We start from the raw sequence: 20,955 nt of genomic DNA, 5'->3' as shown, positions 1-20,955 counted from the left end.
AGATGTCAGCAACAACACCTGGCGAAGTGGTGCTACTGGTTTAGTTCAGCAGGTTTGGGGGAGGTAACATCCAGGGCTATACTTTTTATGTTTTTTGGATTTTTTCTCTTTTAACAGAATATACAGCTGGTGGCAGACGGCTGCTGTAACCTCCAGAAGCAGATTCAGATCGCTCAGCTCTTCGGGGTCCCCGTTGTGGTGGCTGTGAACGTCTTCAAGTGAGTCAAGCCTCCTACTCCAAATGTGGTTGCATATCACTGGGCCACCCTGGGAACTCTTTGTGCATTGAGGGTATATGGTCTTTCTCTGCTTCATCTAAAAGTATACAGAAATGCTCAGCCCTTTCTGTTTGTTTGTTTGGTTTGGTTTCACTTTAGCAGATGTGTTCTCTGAATGTTATTAGGGAAGTGAAATCTATATCGTGAATTGCCATTTCCTTGGCTGCTTCTTTTTTTTTTTTTTTTTTTTTAATTCCACCCAGCATTTTCTGTCTCAAAGACCAAATGATCAAAGGGATATGTTATGGAATTTTCTCGATAAAACCCTCGACAACTTGAAATATTTGAGTCGTGTTGGAGAGGATTTTTTTTTCCATGCTTTTCTTTAAGTCTGATTTATTTAAACACGATGTGACCACTTTTGATGTTTCAAATGTATTCAGTGTTAGGGAGCAAAGTTCTGTATAAACAGTTAGTCTTTCTTTAAAAACATCACTAAACGGAGACAGATGTACAACCACAAATATTTTCATCACCAGGACCGACACCCGGGCGGAGATTGACTTGGTGTGTGAGCTCGCGAAGCGGGCTGGTGCCTTTGATGCCGTCCCCTGCTATCACTGGTCGGTTGGTGGCAGAGGCTCGGTGGACTTGGCTCAGGCTGTGAGAGAGGCTGCAAGTAAGAGAAGTCGCTTCCAGTTTCTGTACGATGTCCAGGTAAGATCCAGCGACAATAGCCACAACAACAAGGGCTCACATTTCTTGCCCCTTAACATGGGCTGTCCCATTCCTTTGTCTTGGCAACTCTGCAGATAAGGCAACTAAAGATGAAAGAGGTTATCTCAGCTGCTAGCCCCAAACCATATGCTCTACCCTCTTGCACAGGCTGATCTCGAACTCCTGACCTCAAGCAATCCTTCCACTTCGGTCTCCGAGAATGCTAGGATTACAGGCATGAGCCACAGCGCCCGGCCCAAACCTTATGCTCTTGAAGATTATACTCTGCTTCCAAACAGCAGGTCCACATGCGGGGATGCTTTGAAGAACAGGGTTCAGCTGCTAACACTTTCAGCAGTTGTCCATGAACAAGACCTTCAAATAATCCCATACATAAGGCTTGTGAAATCGTGGGAGGTATTTTCCTTGGCTGTTTCTGCTGTGGTTCTTTCTCCTCGTTCTGGTTTCCTTGAGCTACGTCTCATATGTATATATATTTCTCATTATTATAAACTATACATAATCTACAATGTGCCATCTTAACCATTTTTTAAGTGCACAGTTCAATAGTAATAGATTCACATTATTATGCAACCAATCTCTAGAACTCTTCGCATCTTGCAACACTGAAACTGTACCCACTGAAAAACAACTTCCCATTCCTTTCTCCCAACAGCAGCCACCATTCTACTTTCTGTTACTGTGAGTTTGATGAATCTTCGTGTCTCATATACGTGGAATCATACAGTATTACTCTTTTTGTGACTGGCTCATTTCACTTGGCATAATAGTCACCAATGTTGTAGCATGGGTCAGAATTTCCTTTTTAAGGCTGAGTAATATTCCATTGTATGGATGCACCACATTGTGTTCATCTATTCATGTGGTGACAGACGCTTGGGCCGTTCCCACCTCTTGGCTACTGTTTGTAACGTAGGTGCAAACGTCTCTTCAAGACCACATTTTCAGTTCTTTTAGACATATACCCAGAAGTGTATTGCTGGCTTATCTAATATATTTTTAAACACATTGAGACAGAAAATCTGAGTTTCCCTGAGTTTAAGTGTCCTACTGGCAGTTATCCTGGCATCCTCTTGTCACCTCCGTTCTGAACCCTGTGGCTTCAGGGGTGGCTGCCGGACTTGTCCTCACAGAGTTCGTGTTGGCCAGAGGCCTCAGCCTTCACGCTGACGGCTCTTCTCCCATTGCTCCAGCCTGTCTCAGGTGTCACAGGCAGTGGCTTCACTCCTCGTTCTTGTTCAAATGACATAAGTCAGTAGCACAAGTGAAGAAGGAAAAAAGTAAGCAAGGAGTGAGCTTAGCAGCATTTTCAGGAAGTCTAGGGCATGGCAGCAAGAGCACAAGGCTGGCGTGTTAGGTAGGCCCCCCCCTGAGGAGGTTTTGGGGTGCCAGGTATGTGGGCACTTTGTACCCGTTCACCTCCTTAGTCCTGACATCCCTGTTGGGTAGGAGCTGGTGATTTCCTCCCACTTTGCAGATAAGCAAACTAAAGCACAGAGGGATTAAGTGACCTGCCCAGTGTCCCACAGCTGTGAAGTGGCAGAACTCGGGGTAGAAAGGCCTGGAACAGTTGAGGCCGTCTTCCTGCCCTGCTCATCAGAGCTCAGTGCTGTGCTCAAACGTGTTGGGGGGCGTGGGGGGACACAGCTAAAGGAGGCAGTGACTAAGTGACCACCCGAAGAGGCAGGGGGACAGAGACAGAACAGGCACAGAATTACGCCTAATGAGGGACATTGTTGGCATTCATTTAGTGTTTGTGGAAGGACGTAAGGATTGAATGCGGATGGCTAGCTCAGAAAAGTTTTGTCATGCTGAAGGGTGGTTTTATGAATGAGGGACTGAAATATTCTGGCTTACAGAGGTGGTCGTGATCAACTCGGGGGAAGATTTGGAGTCAGCATAAGGAAAAATGTGCTAATTGGAAGCTGTGAGTCTCCCGATGCTGAGATGATAAACATAACGTAGATGTAGCCCTGCCCTGGGCAAGTGAGAGCGGTTGAAGCCAACTCGGGATGGCGGGTGGCCAAGGTGACCCCAACCTGTTCCTTGGTCCTGGCTAAGGCTCGCCAGGGTATCTACAACGCCTGGCACAGCCCAGGGCTGTCCTACACAAAGCACTGTGAGGAAACCCCCCCCCATGTCCTGCTGTGAGCGCCTTAGACCATTGTGCCATCTGATCACCCACCACCCCACTCTCAGTGGCAAAGGCAGTTTTTTAATGAATGATTTCACAAAGTGTCTCTTTTCATGGAAAACATCCCTGGTGAAAGGAAGGTCAGCAAACAAAAGAAATGTTCCTGAGTTACACTGTCTCGGACATGCACTAACCCTAAGATGAACCCTTTCCACTGATGTTTTAATTATTTTTTTTTTCTGAATTCCCGTTCTTCATGGAGATAATGCTACTAAAATGTCTGCTCTCCTGTGAAAGGGAAAAAATTTATAATAGTGTGGTCTACAGACTTATATTTAATAGGCAGCCTCAAGGCCAGGATTCTTGCTTCCTTTGCCAACACACTTCTCCCTTTTCTTAGGACACAGAAATTCAATTCGAGCTGCATAATTGTTTGTTAGATAATCAGCATCTCAGCCTATTGCAACATGACAGTTTATGAAAAGAGCTGTTGCTGCCTCTGGCTCCCTTTGTCCTGTCTCCCTAATAGCTGCGTTCCTCACACTGGCAAGAAGATTAGATAGTGTAAGACCATTTACAATCTTGTCTTGTGACCATATAGAAATCTGAATTTGTTGATGCAGTCAGTAATAGAGCACAAATTTTTCACCCCCCCTCCACCCCCCGATTTCTTGCATTATTCGGGGCTGGTAAAATTTATGGATTAAGTAATGGTTTTCTGGAAGCCCTTTTTTCCCTTCCCCTCCCCCACCCACACTACTAACCCTTTGGTGCTGGACAGCTAGGTAGTTGTGGGATTGCTCTACAGGAAAAAGAAGGTAGAAATGTTTTTGGATAAGTCACTCTCCTCCCTTTGCTTTTCGGTATGAACTTTATTTCCGCGTGCCATTTTTAACTCCCCTGAAATGGATTCAGTACGAGCTGATGGCATCTTATTTGCTGCTCTACCCCCACCCCAGTCTTGTGTCATGGAAGAAAGACACCCGAGATCATTTAGGGAAATGGGACATAGTGTTGGAGCCTGGGGTGTGTCTGCTTTTGTGTCAGAAGTAGAAATGGTCTCAGGACCCCGCAGGAAGGAGGGACAGCTAGAGAGACGTGGGAACACCTGTGCCTCACACGCCGTGAGGCCGGACAGCGCCGTGTGCGTGCTAGGCCGTGTGATGACAGGCCGGCGTCTAAGGCAAGAAGCGATATTTGTATCTTCATCCCTGACTTGGGAGTCTCTGCTGAACTTCATAAGAAACTGAGTTAGCGCTCAGCCACCGTCATCTAGAGAACAATTGCACATCTCTTTTTGCCAGAGTAGCTTCTACTTAAAGAGCAGTCAACCTCTGATTATGGAACCACAGGCAGCGGCTAATTAATTCAGAATAATAATTCAAAAAATATGACATAAGACGTAATGGTGTGATTGCTCCGAATTGTATCTGTGCAGCTGACTGGTGCAATGTCCACCTATCTGCACGCACATAGGGAAATAGAAAAGCCACTGCGTGCACACCTTGCCAGCTGGGAAACCGGCTTCCACACATTCTTTCAGGCCTCAGCAAATCCCATCTGCTACGTGGGCTCAGCTCTGCGTAATGGACACGAAGGGGACAGCCTTGCTTCACAGCAAATGGACACTTGCTAGGAGACGGACTTACTACATGTCATTAAAAGGCTAACGCTTTGGGCTCATGCAGAATGTAGTTGAAATCCTGCCTAGTCCTTCTGGGTTGGCTATAAACATGGGCAAAGTAGCTAATCTCCCTGAGCCTGCACTTCCTCCTCTGCGCAGTGGCGTCCGACATGCACACCAAGTTCACCAAACTGCAGCGGGGACAAAATGACATGCCTTGGAGTAGAATGCCACAGCCCAGGAAGCAGGCAGGCGCTGCCGGCTCCTCCTTGGCCCTGCGCTCTGCAGGAAGAAAGCGGGCCTCCTGACTTCACCCGCAACAATTCTCTAGGAAGTCAAGGTCACCCTGTCAAACTCTAGGGTCGGTTTCTTTTTCACATGGGTTAAAATCAGGGATTAGAAGCCAGGGCTCCTAGTGCAGCAAGAAAGGAAGGCACCACTCAAGGTTAAACCAAGGCGTCTGGCATTCTTCCTTCTCCGTGAGAAGTGGGAGCCTTTAGTGCTATCACAGAAAGTCGGTCACCTTTGCAAAGAAGTAGGCATGGCACCGAAAGTGAGCTTGAAAGCCAGTCTGAGTGTCGTTTGTTGAATCAGGAGTTAAGGTTGAAAATCATCTGTATATCCTTCCTCTATCCTTACAAACATTTTGAGGTGTAACCTTGACAGCAAGACAGAACGGTGTTTGTTTTTATTAAAAGATCTTTCCTGTTCCTTGCGTGAAGCCGTTCTCTTGATCACAGTGGGGGCTGGAGGAAGGAAGACCGAAGCACGCCACGAGGTCTCAGCCCAGGGCCACCGGCGGCCACACTGGTCTCTGAACTTGCATGTCACTGCCCCCATGGGTAGGAGCATCTTTTCCCCTGCTGGGCTTACAGGCTGTGTTCCTCATTGATGTTATCTGGTGGGTTATGGAGAAATTATTTCATATTTCTTCTTTTTTAATTTATTTTTCCTTTCTTGTTTATTTATTTTTGAGACAGGGTCTCACTCTGTCACCCCGGCTAGAGTGCAGTGATGTCATCGTAGCTCACTGCAAACTCAAACTCCTGGGCTCCAGCAAAGCGATTCTTCCGCCTCTGCTAAGAGTACTAGAATTACAGTGCCATGCCCCGCCTCTTATTTCTTAAACATTCAGACTTTGAGCACATGCCCGTTATTGGTGGGGTTTTGAGAATTACCCTTTAATTGGACTTAGAGGATTTGCAACCACAGCCTCAAAAATTAAATAAATAAATAAAAATGCATATGTATATATTTGTATCTATGTATGCATAGTGGGGTTTATATATATATATATATATATTATAAAAATATATAAAACATAAAATTTCCCCCTTAAGCATTTTTAAATATTCAGTTCTGTGGCATTAAGTACATTCACATTGTATGTATGGAGTTTAAGAGTTTTAAAATTTAAAATATTTATGCACATCTCTATACATCTTTTGTATTTCACAGTAATTGAAAAAATGCAATCTAAGGAGAAAGGGTGTCCCTTCGTTTTGTTCTTGTCCCTAGAGGACTGTCTCCCCCCTTGGGGCCTTTGACCTCCCCAGGTACTCCTCACCCCTCATGGTCCGGAAACCCCGCCCTCCCCACCACCCTTGCTACAAGCACTGAGCGCTGGGCCACCAGGACTGCCTTCACCAACCATTTGCCTTTCCTCTTCCCGTGCATTGGAATGTGTGGTGTGTTCTATGGGAAGCTGCCCCTTAAGTTTTCCAGTCCGTTAAGAATCTCATTCGTAGATCTGTTTCTGTCCCCATACTCTTTAATATTCTGCCGTCTTATTTATGATTGAGCTGCGTCTAAAGAGCTTTGATCATCCAACCTGAACTGTTTCCACCAGCCCCTCATAGGCCTCTTCTCCCCAGGATTCAACTCTGAACTCCCAGATCCTCTGCTGCTTCCCCAAACACGCCTCAGATCTGTGTCGAATCTAGATTCCTCTCCGACACTGGCTGCCAGGATCTCTGTGGTGTCTGTTCTTGCCTGCAATATATAACATTCCTCCCCAGCATACCTTGTGCCTCATTCATCTGTGTTAGATAGTCTCAAGAGATCTGCACCTATGGTTAGTTCCAGCCCAACTTGCTCAAAAGCATCCTGTGTGATTCTGGCAGAGCATGCCCCATCCTTTGTACATGTCACCAGGATCCCTATAATTTCATTGAGATGCTTTCTTCTAGCATGAAAAATGGAATGCCATTATGATGGAAGTTTCCAGAAATGCATTATTTCATCTAAAATCATGAGATAATATACAGTGATGAACTATGGAAGTCACACCACATGTTGGCCCGCTGCCTTCCGCCGCCCACGCCGTCCCGCCACAGGCTTTCCAACTTCAGCTTAGACGGGATGAGACCATCATAATAGAGAGCGCATCCATTTTCTCAACCTAAAAGCAAGCACTTAAGGAACATTAAATGTTATCTCAGGCATAAACACTAAAGGCACCACATATAATAGACCACTTTCAGAGAGAAAACTGCAACCTTAGGATTGGGGAGAAAACAAGCCCAAACGGTACAGGCTTCCCAACACTCCACTCTCTCAGAGGCTAGGGGATTTGTTTTGAGCAATAATATTTTGTCAGAAAATGATTTCTTTTTTCCTTTCATGTAAGTAGTTTACTCTGGAGTGGCACTTTTCGTCTTGGACAGAAGTTTCTTTCTTTGAAGCACGTGTTCAGTGGATTTTGATGGGCAATGTATGGCTTCGGTTGTCCAGTCAAGATAAAGGACCACTCGTAAAGGACCAGGGCTCCCAACCTGTGAAAATAGAACCACAGCTGCACCTGTGTTCATTCTTGGGGCTCCTATACCACACTGAGGTCCCTGAGCCAGGTTTGTGCCTGAGGAACGAGCAGGTACTGCGTGGCTGTCAGCAAGCCCAGCAGAGAGCTCAGACCACTATCAGCCTCTCTCTCTCTCTCTCTCTCTCTCTCTCTCTCTCTCTCTCTCTCTCTCTCTCTCTCTCTCTCTCTCTCGGGTGAAATGAGATCTTTAAAATCACCTTTTTCTACCTTTCCATTGGCATTGCTGTAATGTTCTATTTGGGAGTGATAAAAGATGTCCATGTGAGTTCCTTATTGTCATCATTTCACGTGGACCAATGCAGGTTTTCTGGCAGTGAGCCTTTTTTCACTTCCCATTTATCTCCACCCCATACCACATTTGCCTCGGGAGAATCCGATTCCTCTAGGAATCTGCAGAGTTAACCAGTTGCTCAGGGCCAGGGAGCTGACAGGGACCGACGCTCCGTGGGCAAGCGCATGGGAGTTGGCACGTACAGCTTTGGTAGCTCAGATGTGTTGATTTCCAGCCAAGGACATGCTTTGTGTCAAACATACCGGGGCTTGTTGTTCTCAGTAACAATGGCAGAGCTCCTCCCGTGACTCCAGGTGGTGTGTTTGCAAGGCACCCGCCTGCACCTTGGGTACAATGGTCAATATAAATTCATATCGGGAGTTTCATGGTGTACTTGTATTTGAAGTACAGGAAGGACTGATTCCCAAACTGTACTCATAGATCATTTAAAATGTATGCTTCATTTAAAATACAAATTTAAATAATTACTGTGTGCCCAGAGATTTCTGTTCAACTTGCAAGTTTATTAATTGATCCTTTTCTTTATATATTTTATGGGCATTGGAATGCATTTTGCCAGTATCACAGCATAGAAACGTTTAACCCACGTGAATTCAGCTGTTTGGCCTTGGTGAAACAAAAGAACAATGTGTTTTTCATTCAGTGAGGCCCTGATGCACACCAGCGACTTCATTTGGTGCAGGGCTGAAGAAAGAGAATGTGTTCCAGCACTCCAGCCACGGCGTGGGCTCATTAAGAGATAGTGGGGTATTGACGGTAGAGTAGTAGGTTGTGTTTTCACGGGTCTTCTAAATGATTTCCAGGGCTGCTGACTTTAGAATCTGATCTCCAAGTGAGATGAGATGTCACTACATTATAAAGCCACCAGGAGTCTTTATTTCTAGCAGCTTTGTTTTTAAACTTTTGTTCATTTCACTTTATTTTGTCCATTTTAGATAACTGCTTTTCTGGAACTTATAGATCACTTTTATTACACTAAAAATCAGGTTTAAATAGTTTCATAATCCAAGTGGGCATTTCTAGAACCTTTTCAAGAAGGCTATACTATCTAACTTTGAGTGATGTCTATGAACCTGGAGCGCCACATCTACACAAAATACTTAACAAAGCACAAAAACCACCACATCCCCCAACAGACCTTCATGCCACCCATCTGGTGGCTATGGTGTGTCTCCTCTACACAAGATAACACTAATATAACAATGGGTCATAGTTATTTTCTAGAGCTGTACTGCCCAAGATCCAGTTTAGTTAACTGAAATTTAAGTTAACTAAAATAAAATTGAGAATACAGTAGCTCGGGTGCAGTAGTCACATTTCAAATGCTTTAGTAGCCACACGAAACAGGTGGCTACTGGACTGGAAGGTGTAGCTATTGAACATTTTCATCATGGCAGAAAGTGCCAGTGGACAGCTCTTTTCTATTTTCGTTTCCTAAAGGTGTATTTCAGAAGCTTGAGAGGGAATTAATGTAGAATATGTGTAGAGTTATATTTGTGGTGAATATGAAGAGTTAACATAGGGTTAGTTCAAAAGTGACCAAAGATACTTAGTGTGGACTCCAGGTTCCATGAAGTAGCTTATTAATATGTTAAGCAATTGTGCATAATACAAACAGAATATTCACTATTTCCCCAGTAAGCCCTGTATTTGCCACCATGTGCACCTTGCTTGTGCCTTTCTGTTCACATGGAATACTCTTCCCTTCCTTTGCTTGTTGAGATCTTTCCTGTCCTTCCTTTAAAGCACTATTCAAGTTCCTTTTTATGTCTTGCCAGCTTTCGCCGATTGTCATGCCTCCCCCTTCAATCTGCAGTCTCCCAACTTAAAGAGTAATATTGATGCAGAGCCGTGGTCACACACTCTATTCTGTCATACTTGCTTATTGTCTCTCATTATCACCAGTCCATCAATTCTTTGTGCACAAAGTCCCTGAAGCTCTATGTACGATGCCCTGATGTCTTTAAAGTACTGGCCCTAAAGGGTTATTTGTTTATTTGGCAAATGCTTATAGGATGCCTACTGTGTGCAAGCCACTCTCCTGTGCTCTAGGACTATCAGGATGAAAGATGTGGTGAATAAATAGATTAGTCAACATTTGCAGAGCCAGGGGAGAGCCAGCAATGATTAATGCATAAACACTCATAATTTATTTTGCCATCTTATTTGTTTTATAAAAGCTATCATTTACTACAGAGAAGTACAAGTGAATATTAAGTTCAGATCAAGATCACTGGACTAAGCTTGGCTTTTATTTTTTTCTTTAAAGATTACACTTTTTCCCCCAGAGCTGAGCAGAGAAACAAGGACGTTCTTGCCTACTGACACAACATAAACAGATGGCGTGCAATAGCAAGTACCTTATCAGAGTGGGTCTTAGTTTTTACACCAAACCCAAAAGATGTGTTAGCTGAGATATTTTTTCTTTACTTGTAAATGAAAAAGGAAAATTATATTAGGAGTCCCGAGAAGACGTTGGCCGTGGGCTTCCTAGCTATGTGAGTTGAAGCATTTTCTTTATTCAGCATGTGGCCACGGGACTGACTGCAGCTCAGATGGGGCGTTCTCTTCAGGTCCCAGGAGACAGCGTTGGACCTGTCAAACCCATCATCTTCTCCAGTGTGGCAAAGCTGAGGTTGGCACGTCCAAAATGCCAAATGCTGGGCAGGGCGTGGGAGCGGGCGGCAGAGTGGTCCCTGCAGAACACAGCTCCAGCAGTGAGCTTAAGGGGGGAACGAAGGCTGCCCTGTTGCGATTCAGTTATACTACTGGCCTCTTAACTGTGCCCTCATGTGTAGGTGGTAGTAATTTTTCCTGTAGGAATTAAAAACACAACTGCACTGCTCACAAAGTCAGCCTGGCACCTGCTTAACATTCCCAAAGCACCTTGCAATAAACACTAGAAAGGAAGATAGTTTTAGTTGTTTACAAAAGACAAATGATTTCTTATACCCAAAGGAATTAAAAGCTGGGTCTGGAAGAGATGTTCGTATGCCCACGTTCACAGCAGCATTATTTACAATAACTAAAAGGCATCAATGGGTGAATGGATAAGCAAAATGTGGTATGTGCATACGATGGTGTATCATCCAGCCTTAAGGAGGAAGGAAATTCTGACACCTGCCACAACGTGGATGAACTTGAGGACATTATGCTAAATGAATAAATATTGTATGGTTCCACTTGTATGAGGTACTTAGAGTTGTCTGCCTCATAAAGACACAGAGTAGAATGGTAAGTGTCAAGGGCTGGGGCCTGCGGGAGTGGAGAGTTTCAGTTTTGCTAGAGGAGACGTCCTGGGGTTTGGTTATGCAACAGTGTGAATGTACTTAACACTACTGAACTATATACTTAGAAAATGGTTAAGATGGTAAGTGATATGTTAAATGTATTTTACCACAATTAAAATTTAAAAATATATTTCTTGAAATAAAATAATTTCATGTTTCAAAATAATAATAAATCAGATACCCACTCACAGTAATTCCTTCTCTAGTCATTAATTTGCTATTATTTTGTTCCCAAGTGAGTTTTTCTTTAATAATTATCTTTTGAGACAGAGTCTTGCTCTGTTGCCCAGGCTAGAGTGCCATGGTGTCAGCCTAGCTCACAGCAACCTCAAACTCCTGGGCTCAAGCGATTCTGCTGCCTCAGCCTCCCGAGTAGCTGGGACTACAGGCATGCGCCACCATGCCCGGCTAATTTTTTTTTTCTATATATATTAGTTGTCCAATTAATTTCTTTCTATTTATAGTAGAGATGGGTTCTTGCTCTTGCTCAGGCTGGTTTTGAACTCCTGACCTCTAGCAATCCGCCCGCCTCAGCCTCCCAGAGTGCTAGGATTATAGGTGTGAGCCACCACACCCAGCCATTTTTCCTTAATAATTATCTTGATAGAAAAACCATAGTCACTCTTTATTTTTGAATCATGATCTAGAGTTCAATATAGAATATGTTCTGTTCTTTAAATATATTGTGGGTAGTAACATATTGTTGTTTTATTGTGCTTCCAGAGAAACCACAGTTCTTTCATTCACCCTACCACCTCACTCTGTAATAGTATTACTGGAGGTTTGTACAGCGCAGAGTTATGTTGGCTTGCTTTGCACTGCTTCTATGTGTGTAATTCAATGATACAAATGGAGTAATTCACATCCCCCTTCTAGGAAGGAGGAAACATCATCAGAGCAGCCACATTATTTAACTATCAGCAGGGGCTGTGTTCTCTCTTAGCCTTCCTGCCCCACACAGCCGCCAGGCTTCTTTGTGCAAAGCCCATGGAGGGAGTGGCCGAGCTGGGGGAGGCACACACAGGCCAGAGACTGAGTGCAACGAGAACATTTCCTGGTTCCCAGGAACCACTGTTAACACTGCTTAGGGAACAGATATCCTGGGAGCTGACTTCCCCTGACAAAGCGTGGTCCCTGCACTTGCCATGTGGCTCCTTTCCTGCTAGAAACATCTTCCAGCACCCTGACAACTTTTATTAATATTTCTTAAAATGGGTTGCTCCAGCCGGGCATGGTGGCTCACGCCTGTAATCCTAGCACTCTGGAAGGCCAAGGCCGAAGCACTGCTTGAGCTCAGGAGTTCGAGACCAGCCTGACGAAGAGTGAGACCCAGTCTCTACTAAAAAATAATCACCCAGGTGTGTTGATGCATGCCTGTAGTCCCAGCTACTTGGGAGGCCAAGGCAGGAGGATCCTTGAGCTCAGGAGTTTGAAGTAGCAGTGAGCTATGATGATGCCACTGCACTCTTGTCGGGGTCACAGAGCAAGACTCTATCTCAAAAACAAAAACAACCAAACAAAAAAGGCTTGCTCCTTGCCTGATATTTATTGACCAGCAGAGGAGCTCATGATGGCTTCAGTATGGTGTCCATATCAAGCACTTCAGTGCCCAGCAACATATGCTGATGGATGAGATCTAAGATTCATGGAAAATGTCCTCTCTCCCTGTTAGCTGCAGTATGAAACCCATGCTTAGCCAATAGGGAATTTAGAAATAGTCATTCATTTGTTCAATTCTTCCTTGATAGCCCAATATATATGCCAGGGGTTGTAATATACCCCACCTCTAGGTAAACAAGAGATGGTCCTTGACCTCAAAGAATTTATAAGCCATGCTTTATTCTGCAGCTGATTTGAACACTGAATCTTCTACGTTAGAAGTTACTGTCAAGGTTCTCTCTCTAGCCCAGCCTCAGCTTTGCACTTGAGCAGGGACTCTTTCTACAACAATCTCGGCACTGTATTCAGCTTATAGCGAACACACCTGGAGTGAACAGATCACTGCTTAGTGAGAGAGCTTTGGTTATTACAGTTCTTCCTTAATCATTGAGCTAAAAATTCCTTCCTCCTCACTTTTGTGCCTTGGTTCACATTCTGCCTTCCTCGAAATAATGATAACTTCTTTCCAGACTTGTCCCTTCTAGAGTAGGAGATTCTTCAATTTGTCATACGATATGGTTTACAAAAGGCCCCTTTTACCCCAGCAGAGTTCAGTGTCAGAGTTTGGTCCTGCTGGGTGTCCTGGGACTGTTAACGACTTGGGCTCCATCAGCACTCCCCCAAATAGCATGAGCTTCTCTAGCAGCCACTCACCAGGCCCTGTTGAACCTCTGTCCTCTGAATCAGCAGGTGAGAGGTCACCAGGGCATCTGCACATCGAAGAAGAGAATGCTCACAGCTGCTGAGGGGGATCCATAGGAGGTGGCCTTTGGGATCGATCTTAGAGAGAGCTTAGAGAGTTTTAGCCAAGGTTGGTCTTTGAAGAGTACAGGGAAAGAGGCTTTATGTGCAGGGCCCAGGTGCAAGAAGATGGGGAGAAATGTGAAGATACAGGGAGTTATCTACTTATGCTTCAGAGGACCTATTGTGCAGATGCTTACATATTAGAACTAGATTTTGTTCTTCAGTAGACCATGGAGAGCTGAAGATGGGGGAATTCTTCTTGCTTAGTTATATGTCAGGAAGGTTAGCCTTGCAGTAAAGGGTGTTAGAAGTGAAGAGACCGGTTAGGAAGTTGTCATTCTTGGTTAGCTTAGAATGTCAACCAAGGCAAGAGCACATTTCCTCACATCTTTACCTACAGCTGATATTGTAATATCTACTTTACAGTTTTGCTGGTTTAATGAGCATGAATTTAGTTTTCATCATTTTAATTTGCATTTTTTAATACAAATGAGGTGGAACAATTTTTCATATGGTTACTAGTCACTCCTTTTGTCCATTATTAAATAATACTGTATTTTTTTAAAAAAAATTTAAATTTTGATGTAGTCAAACTATAAATCATTTCCTTTATGGCTTATTCTGTTGTTGCCTCATTTAAGAAATCCCTCCCTACCACGGGATGATAGAGTTCCCACTGTTTTCTACTAATATCTAGAGTTTTATTTGTCAAGTTTAGGTCTTTGTTCCATACTGGATTTATATGGGGACCTGGCGTGTGGTAGGAACCTGATTTTATTTCTCTCCATCCAAAAGTCATTGAGTAGTCAGCCCTTTCTCGGTTGATTGGTGTCATTTCCATGATATACTGTCCTACACCTGCTGAGACGTCTTTCTGGGTTCTTTAGTCTGTTTCATTGATTAATTTGTCAATTCCCATGCTAGTACTCACGGGATTAATTAGCATAATTTCATGATATGATTGATACCTGGCAGAGAAGTCCTTTTTTTTATTTATTTTTTTAAGTTATCTTACCTGTTTATGCCTTTACTCTTCATGATGAGTTTTAGAACTAGTTGGCCAAGTAAGCAAAAGTGATCTGGGGAATTTTATTGGAGTTGCATGGAACTAATGGGGTAAGTTTAAGAGAACTGACGTCTGTACAGTATTGAGTCTCCTTTCCATGAACAAAGTAATATTTTTCTCCATTGATTCTGCCCCTTTTATGCCCTTCAATGAAAGGCTACAATGGCGTGCGCCTTTATTCTTTTTTATTTGTTAAATTGTCCAATATTTAGGTTCCAGACCACAGAATAACTCTACAGTAATAAAAACTATTGTAATGAAAAACACGCTTTAAAGCAATTTTGAGTTCTGTCAGGGTTGGGAGGGTGGAAAGTACTAACTTTTATTTTCTCTTGTTGGGTAACTCTACTGTATCAACAGTAATTCATACAGATGCCATTTGCCATTGCCAAGCAAAGTCCTTGTGGCAGGCCCAAGAGACTTCTGCCACTTAGTTGACATCATTTCATTAGCACTTGATTCAGCACTTATTCACCAAATAGTAAATCCACTAACTGCATCATGCCTATGTCTTTTCTACCCATGGTAAAATTATGAAAATTTTTCTTCAATTAAGAATCACTGTGTCTGTGGAATATTCCTTTCCTAATGAACCATTCTTGTTTCTTAAGGTCACTTTGTGTATGTGACCAGCAATCTGCATGCAGGATTTCTATGCAGCATTATGGAAATCATCTCCCCGCTCACATTTATTTGCCCATTTCTAGTCTTCTCACATTTTTCCCAGGCTGCGTGATTTCTTATAATTTGTTAAAGTGACAGTAAGTTCAACTTCTAATTTTCCAATAACGTGTTTGATCACATCAGCATTTATATTAAAATCTCAACCCATTCCTGCTCGCAAAAAATATGCCCGTTCTTTAGCATTGCTATCTTTTCTTTAACCATGCTATAAACCACTATTCAGACCCACTTAAAAATCAGCACTAACAATTTAGTTAGGAGACTTCTGCTCTAATGTACATGGTCATTAAAAAGGATAGTATAAACTACATTTTTTAAAATGCTGCAATGGGTAAAAATGATTTATAACTAGATAAGCAGCCTCTAAATTAGCTGAACATCTAAGGCTTCTTGTTTGCTAGTTGACATCTGATCTTAAAATTTCAGTGCTTTAAGAATGATAGAGAAAAGAGGATTTGCTACAAGTGCTGCAGTTGCTGAGGTGGTACTCCCTTAGGGAATTTTAAGTAATTACAGAAAATCTCAGTAAAATCTCACTAAGCTTTCCCTTAATTCCTTAACAATTTTGTTATCTTTTGTGTTTCTTCAGCTTCCAATTGTGGAAAAGATAAGAACCATTGCCCAGGCTGTCTATGGAGCCAAAGATATCGAACTATCTCCTACTGCACAATCCAAAATAGATCGTTATACTGAACAGGTAAAACTTGCACTTTTAGGGAATAAATCCACCTTTGCCTGTCAAAATACTCACCTCGACTTGAAGACTTGTGGTATATGTCTGACCAGCCAAACTTTGCTTAGTCTACATTATGGTTAATAAAGATGGAAGGAATATCCTGGGTAGAGACTGTTGACGGTATTGAGAACATATGGTGAAGGCACATGTCCTCTGATACATGGATCACTGACTTCTGTGATGTGTCTGACATGGGCGGTGTCTATGTTTCTATGCGATGTGTGATCTTGATTCCCCCCCAACTCAGCCAGAAACCGAAACTGTCCTTTGGTGTGCACCTGCGGCTTCAGGTTAGGTGATTTGTAGTGCTTCCTCTTTCTTAAAGAGCAGGCCTCTTACTACCTTAAAAATGTCAGTGTATTGCCAGGTTAGGCAAACAGGAGCACAGTGTATGAAGATGGTGGTTCGTTGGCTTCTTGATGAAATTGTCCACTGAGTTTGAAGGCTGCATCATCATCTACCTCTAGGCAATGACAAGGGCAAGTTGGCAGGCAGCTGTGAGGATGGCTGTGCCCCAGCAGCGAAGTCACCTAGTCCTATAAATCAGTTGACTCCCTCACAGAGCATTCAGCCGCCCTGACCAAAAGGAGTGTGTGCTCAGTGCCCCGTCCAGTTTTGCATAATAAAATAGAAGTCAGAGTGCTTTAAGAGCTTGCTGGAAGACTGGGCGGGGTGGCTCAAGCCTGTAATCCCAGCACTCAAGTCCAAGACCAGCTTGGACAACAAAGTAAGACCTCATCTCTACAAAAATAATATTTTTTTAATTTGCCGCATGTTGTGGTGCGCATTTGTAGTCCCAGCTACTGGAGGTTGAGGCAGGAGGATTACTTGAGCCCAGGAGTTTGAGGTTGCAGTGAGCTATGATAACACCACTGCACTCCAGCTTGGATGACAGAGCAAAGACTCTGTCTCCAACAGGAAAGAAGAAAAAAAAGGGGAAAGGGAAAGGGAAAGGAAAGGAAAGGAGCTTGCTAGCAAGAGAGCTTCAATATGGGCAGCACTGATCTCCTTTTTCTTAATTCTTCAACTCCTTAATCCTATTTGTAAATCCTGTTTAATCTATTGTTAAATACTACCATTGCCAACCAGGGTATTCTCCCAGGTTTAATAAGATAGTCAGCAACTCAGTTTTTCTTAGAATTTCCCATGTATGGTCTCAGCTTATCTGCCACAGAAAGGATTTCCAGACACTGCTTTGTACACTGGCATTGTGAGATTTTTTTCATTCATGTGAAATGAACTGAGTAAAACAAGGTCATTGTCATGAGGTTGCTTTGTTTGTTTTCCATGAGTTTTTAATCATGCTATTTAGGACTACTATTAATTCTAATATTAAATATTTTCTCTCTTATTAGTTTTAAAATGTGCTTTCTTTTATTACATAATGGGGTGATGGTGTGTGGCACATTGGTTGCTTTTTTTGTTGTTGTTGCTATCCCTACTCACAAAAATTTTCAATTGGCAAACCTATATCAGTTGATAGAAATTATTTTAATATTTGCCTGATTTCTGAAATCCCAAATTCTGGCACCATTTCTGTAGGGCAGTTGTGATTGTCTCTCAGAAAAATTCGTATCAGACTATAAGAGCAGAGGTTTCCAAAAGAGAATGGCTCCAACAGCCACCCCCTCCCCTACTGATAAAGATTCTAAAATCTTCCAAATAGTTTGAGGCTGAATAATAAATTCTATGTGGGTTACCTCTGAAGATTGCATCCCCTTTATCTCCATCTACCAAGGGAATATTCCTTAAAAGTTAAGTGTCAAGTATGTGGTTGCAATTAATTAACAAAATCTCTAAAGGAACACTGTGTGCCATTTAATCAGATCTAGGCTTCGAAGACACTGTCCTTTTTGTGAGACACCACATGTGACTTCCTGCCCTTTCACCTTTGTAACTCTGGGTCAGGCCTAGACTTTGGTCCTTAAAAATAAGAGGCTTAAATAGTGACCTCATCTTAGTTCCTATAATATAATCGCAGATCAAACAGGCATGATTCATACACAGCACAAAAGGGCCCTTTGCTTCCCGACAGATTCCAAGAATGAGTGAACAACATGCCTAAAAAGCCTCATTCCGGAGCCTTTCTCCAGACTACCTTGCTAGGTCCCGGATACTAATAGCCTTCCTTGGAAAGCGGTTTCTATAGCTGCTTTGCCGGAAAATAGCCGTGCTTTCACCAACCGTGCTCGGGTCATGCTGCCTTATCTTAAAGAGAACCGCCAAAATAAACAATAGTCATCCTCAACCTGCTCAGTGACGATCACGTGGAGATGAGTTTTATCCTGAACTTGATGAGTTTTATCCTGAACTTCTTGTTTAATGAACAAGTAGTAACGGGCAGCTACTGTGTGTTCCTGGATCTGAGCCAACGTCCTGTTGCTGCAGAGATTGTATACAGTGCCAATTCAGCAAGCACAGGAGACTAACATCTGTGGCAATGAACACATTTCCTTTCCTTTCCTCTCTTCCAGGGTTTTGGAAATTTGCCCATCTGCATGGCAAAGACCCACCTCTCTCTGTCTCACCAACCTGACAAAAAGGGTGTGCCGAGGGATTTCATCTTACCCATCAGTGACGTCCGGGCCAGCATAGGCGCCGGGTTCATTTACCCTTTGGTCGGAACGGTGAGTGAGTGACATTCTCCAAAAACCCTCCCGGTTCTGTGTTGTCGTGGGGCCTAAAACCATTATGCTCTGCCAACTCTTTGCCAATCATGTACTAGGGAGTAATTAATAGCATAGTATTTGCTCCTTCCAGCAAAAAGAAAACCCAACCACCTCTGCCATTGTGGTTTGGGTTGTCGTTTTTCAGATCATGTGCTCAGGAGGCACGGGGTCAAAACTGTTCCCCTCCTAAGACGAGGAAGAGAATAGCTGGGAGAATTCAGTCTGCTGCATGAGTGATAGAATGACTTAGGACACGGCTTCTCAGCCTTCGTCCCGTCGTGGCTCTCAGGGCGATGACATTGTACCTCGGTGGGGGGTGGAGGCAACTGCCCCTGCTGGACAGGACCAGCCCAGCGCGCCACCCTCTTCCCCAGCACATCAGGTGGAAGCTCTGGTTTAGAAAATCAGTGAATCACACCCGTTCTCATTTTTGACGTTGTTGTAATGGGACTGCATTGCTGTTAGATGATTATTATGTTATTTCAGGTAATCTATGGGGGAAAGGAAATGAGAAGAGAAATAAAAGCTTATGAAAGCACTTAAAATCCATGGTGATGGGCTTCATACATCAACTACTTCATTGGAGCCACACAACGACAGCCTTCTCTTGGTGCATGCCAGTGGCCTACACTTGACTTCTTGTCATGGAAGTGCTCCTGGATTAGGTTTAGACCAAAAAAATTCTAACTTCTCCTCTTTCTCCTCAATAATACTATTATTATTACAGACTCATCTGAGCCCAAACAGAACACATTGTAACAATTTTTGGTGAGAAGCCATGTGGCTCTATTATGCAGACAAGCATTGGATAGGCAAAGAGTGCAGAACTCTTGCCTTGATATTTACACCATTTCATCCAATATTGGACAAAATGTTTTCAACAAGCATTTTTTGCGTTCTTCATGTGAGGCACGGGGACTTTCAGGTGAGAAGTGTGAGACTTGCACGTGCAGAGCACCTGCGCAGTGCTGCTGTGTTGGCCTTCGGTGCCCTGAGCGCCCAGGGAGGCAACAGCTAGTTCTACCAGGGGAAGGGGGCATGGAGGAAGAGGAGACTGGAGAAGGCTTCATGAAGGCCTCAACCTCTGAACTGGAAAAGCAGAGTGAGTTTTGACTCAAAGGCACAAAAGGACATGATGTCCCTTACTGGGGTGGTCCAGTGTGGCCAGAGTTGGATGGGGTAGGGAGGCTGAAAAATGGGATTGGGAGAGCAGAACAGGGCCAAATTGTTAAGGTTCTTGAATGCCATCTTAAGGAACTTGGACTTCATCCCGTACACACTGGGGAGCCACTATAGGATGGAGGTTTTTTTGTTTGTTTCTTGGTTTGTTTTTTAGTTTTTGGGTTTTTAAAATAATAATAAGAACGTGGTCTGATGTGTATTTTAGAAAAATAGCTCTGGCAGCAATGTGGAAAGTGTTTAGAGGAAAGAGAACCAGACCCAGGGAGACGGGTTACGTAGGCTGGGGCCAGAGGCAATCTAGAACAGCACTGCAGATAAGGACAGTGGAGGTGAATTTGAGACATATTTTAAAAGTAGCTACCAGCCAGGCATGGTGACTCACACCTGTCATCCCAGCACTTTGGGAGCCTGAGCCGAGAAGATTGGTTGAGGCCAAGAGTTCAAGACCAGCCTGAGCAACATAGGGAGACCCCATCTCTACAGAAATTAAAAAATTAGCCAGGTGTAGTGGCATGTGCCTGTAGTCCCAGCTCCTCAGGAGACTGAGGTAGGAGGATCTCTTGAGCCCAGGAGTTCAAGGTTGCAGTGAGCTGTGATTGCACCACTGCTCTCCCACCTGGGCGATAGAGTGAGACCCAGCTACTTACAGGTGAAGATTAGGGTAAAGGGGCTGTCCTAGCTTGGTGACTCTGGATGGTGATGGGGAAGGGTTCAAATAAAAAGAGTTGTGAATGACAGTTTCGGGCATACAATTCAGATCAGTGGTTGGTTGCTAGCAGTTGGAGATTGGAGAACGGGGTTGACTATAAAGGGGTGCAATGATGGGATTACTGTATATTTTGATTGTGGTGGGGGTTCCCTGACTGTATCCAAACTCATCCAAAACTCACCTAAAAAGGTGAGTTTTATTGTGTATAATTGAATTATACCTCAGTTAACAAAAAAGGGTATAAGAAGAGCTTGCTTTCTATTCCTTAGAATGGCCTCCGTGGTGGCCACTGCACTCCTGGGCTTTAGTTGGCGAAGGCCTTAGCTTAGGGGCAAGGGGACAGCCAGGTAGTACAGGCCGGGAGAGAGGAGTGCCAGGGGAGACCCAGG

The 20,955-nt window shown here is 43.7% G+C and overlaps 1 protein-coding gene across 2 annotated transcripts in view; it reads left to right on the top strand.

The window, feature by feature from the left end:
* MTHFD1L (methylenetetrahydrofolate dehydrogenase (NADP+ dependent) 1 like) overlaps positions 1–20,955 on the top strand; it is a 192,913-nt gene that overhangs the window by 124,670 nt on the left and 47,288 nt on the right. For both annotated transcript variants that reach the window (XM_076002865.1, XM_076002866.1), the window contains exons 23-26: positions 118–218; positions 758–935; positions 15,860–15,967; positions 18,481–18,633. In XM_076002865.1, coding sequence (XP_075858980.1) covers positions 118–218; positions 758–935; positions 15,860–15,967; positions 18,481–18,633 — 540 coding nt within the window. The remainder of the gene's footprint in view (positions 1–117; positions 219–757; positions 936–15,859; positions 15,968–18,480; positions 18,634–20,955) is intronic.

Source organism: Microcebus murinus, chromosome 5, assembly GCF_040939455.1.
Source record: "Microcebus murinus isolate Inina chromosome 5, M.murinus_Inina_mat1.0, whole genome shotgun sequence".
In the NCBI taxonomy this organism is placed as follows: domain Eukaryota; kingdom Metazoa; phylum Chordata; class Mammalia; order Primates; family Cheirogaleidae; genus Microcebus; species Microcebus murinus.
The sequence above is the reverse complement of the archived record's forward strand: the minus strand, read 5'-3'. Positions and strand labels throughout refer to the sequence as shown.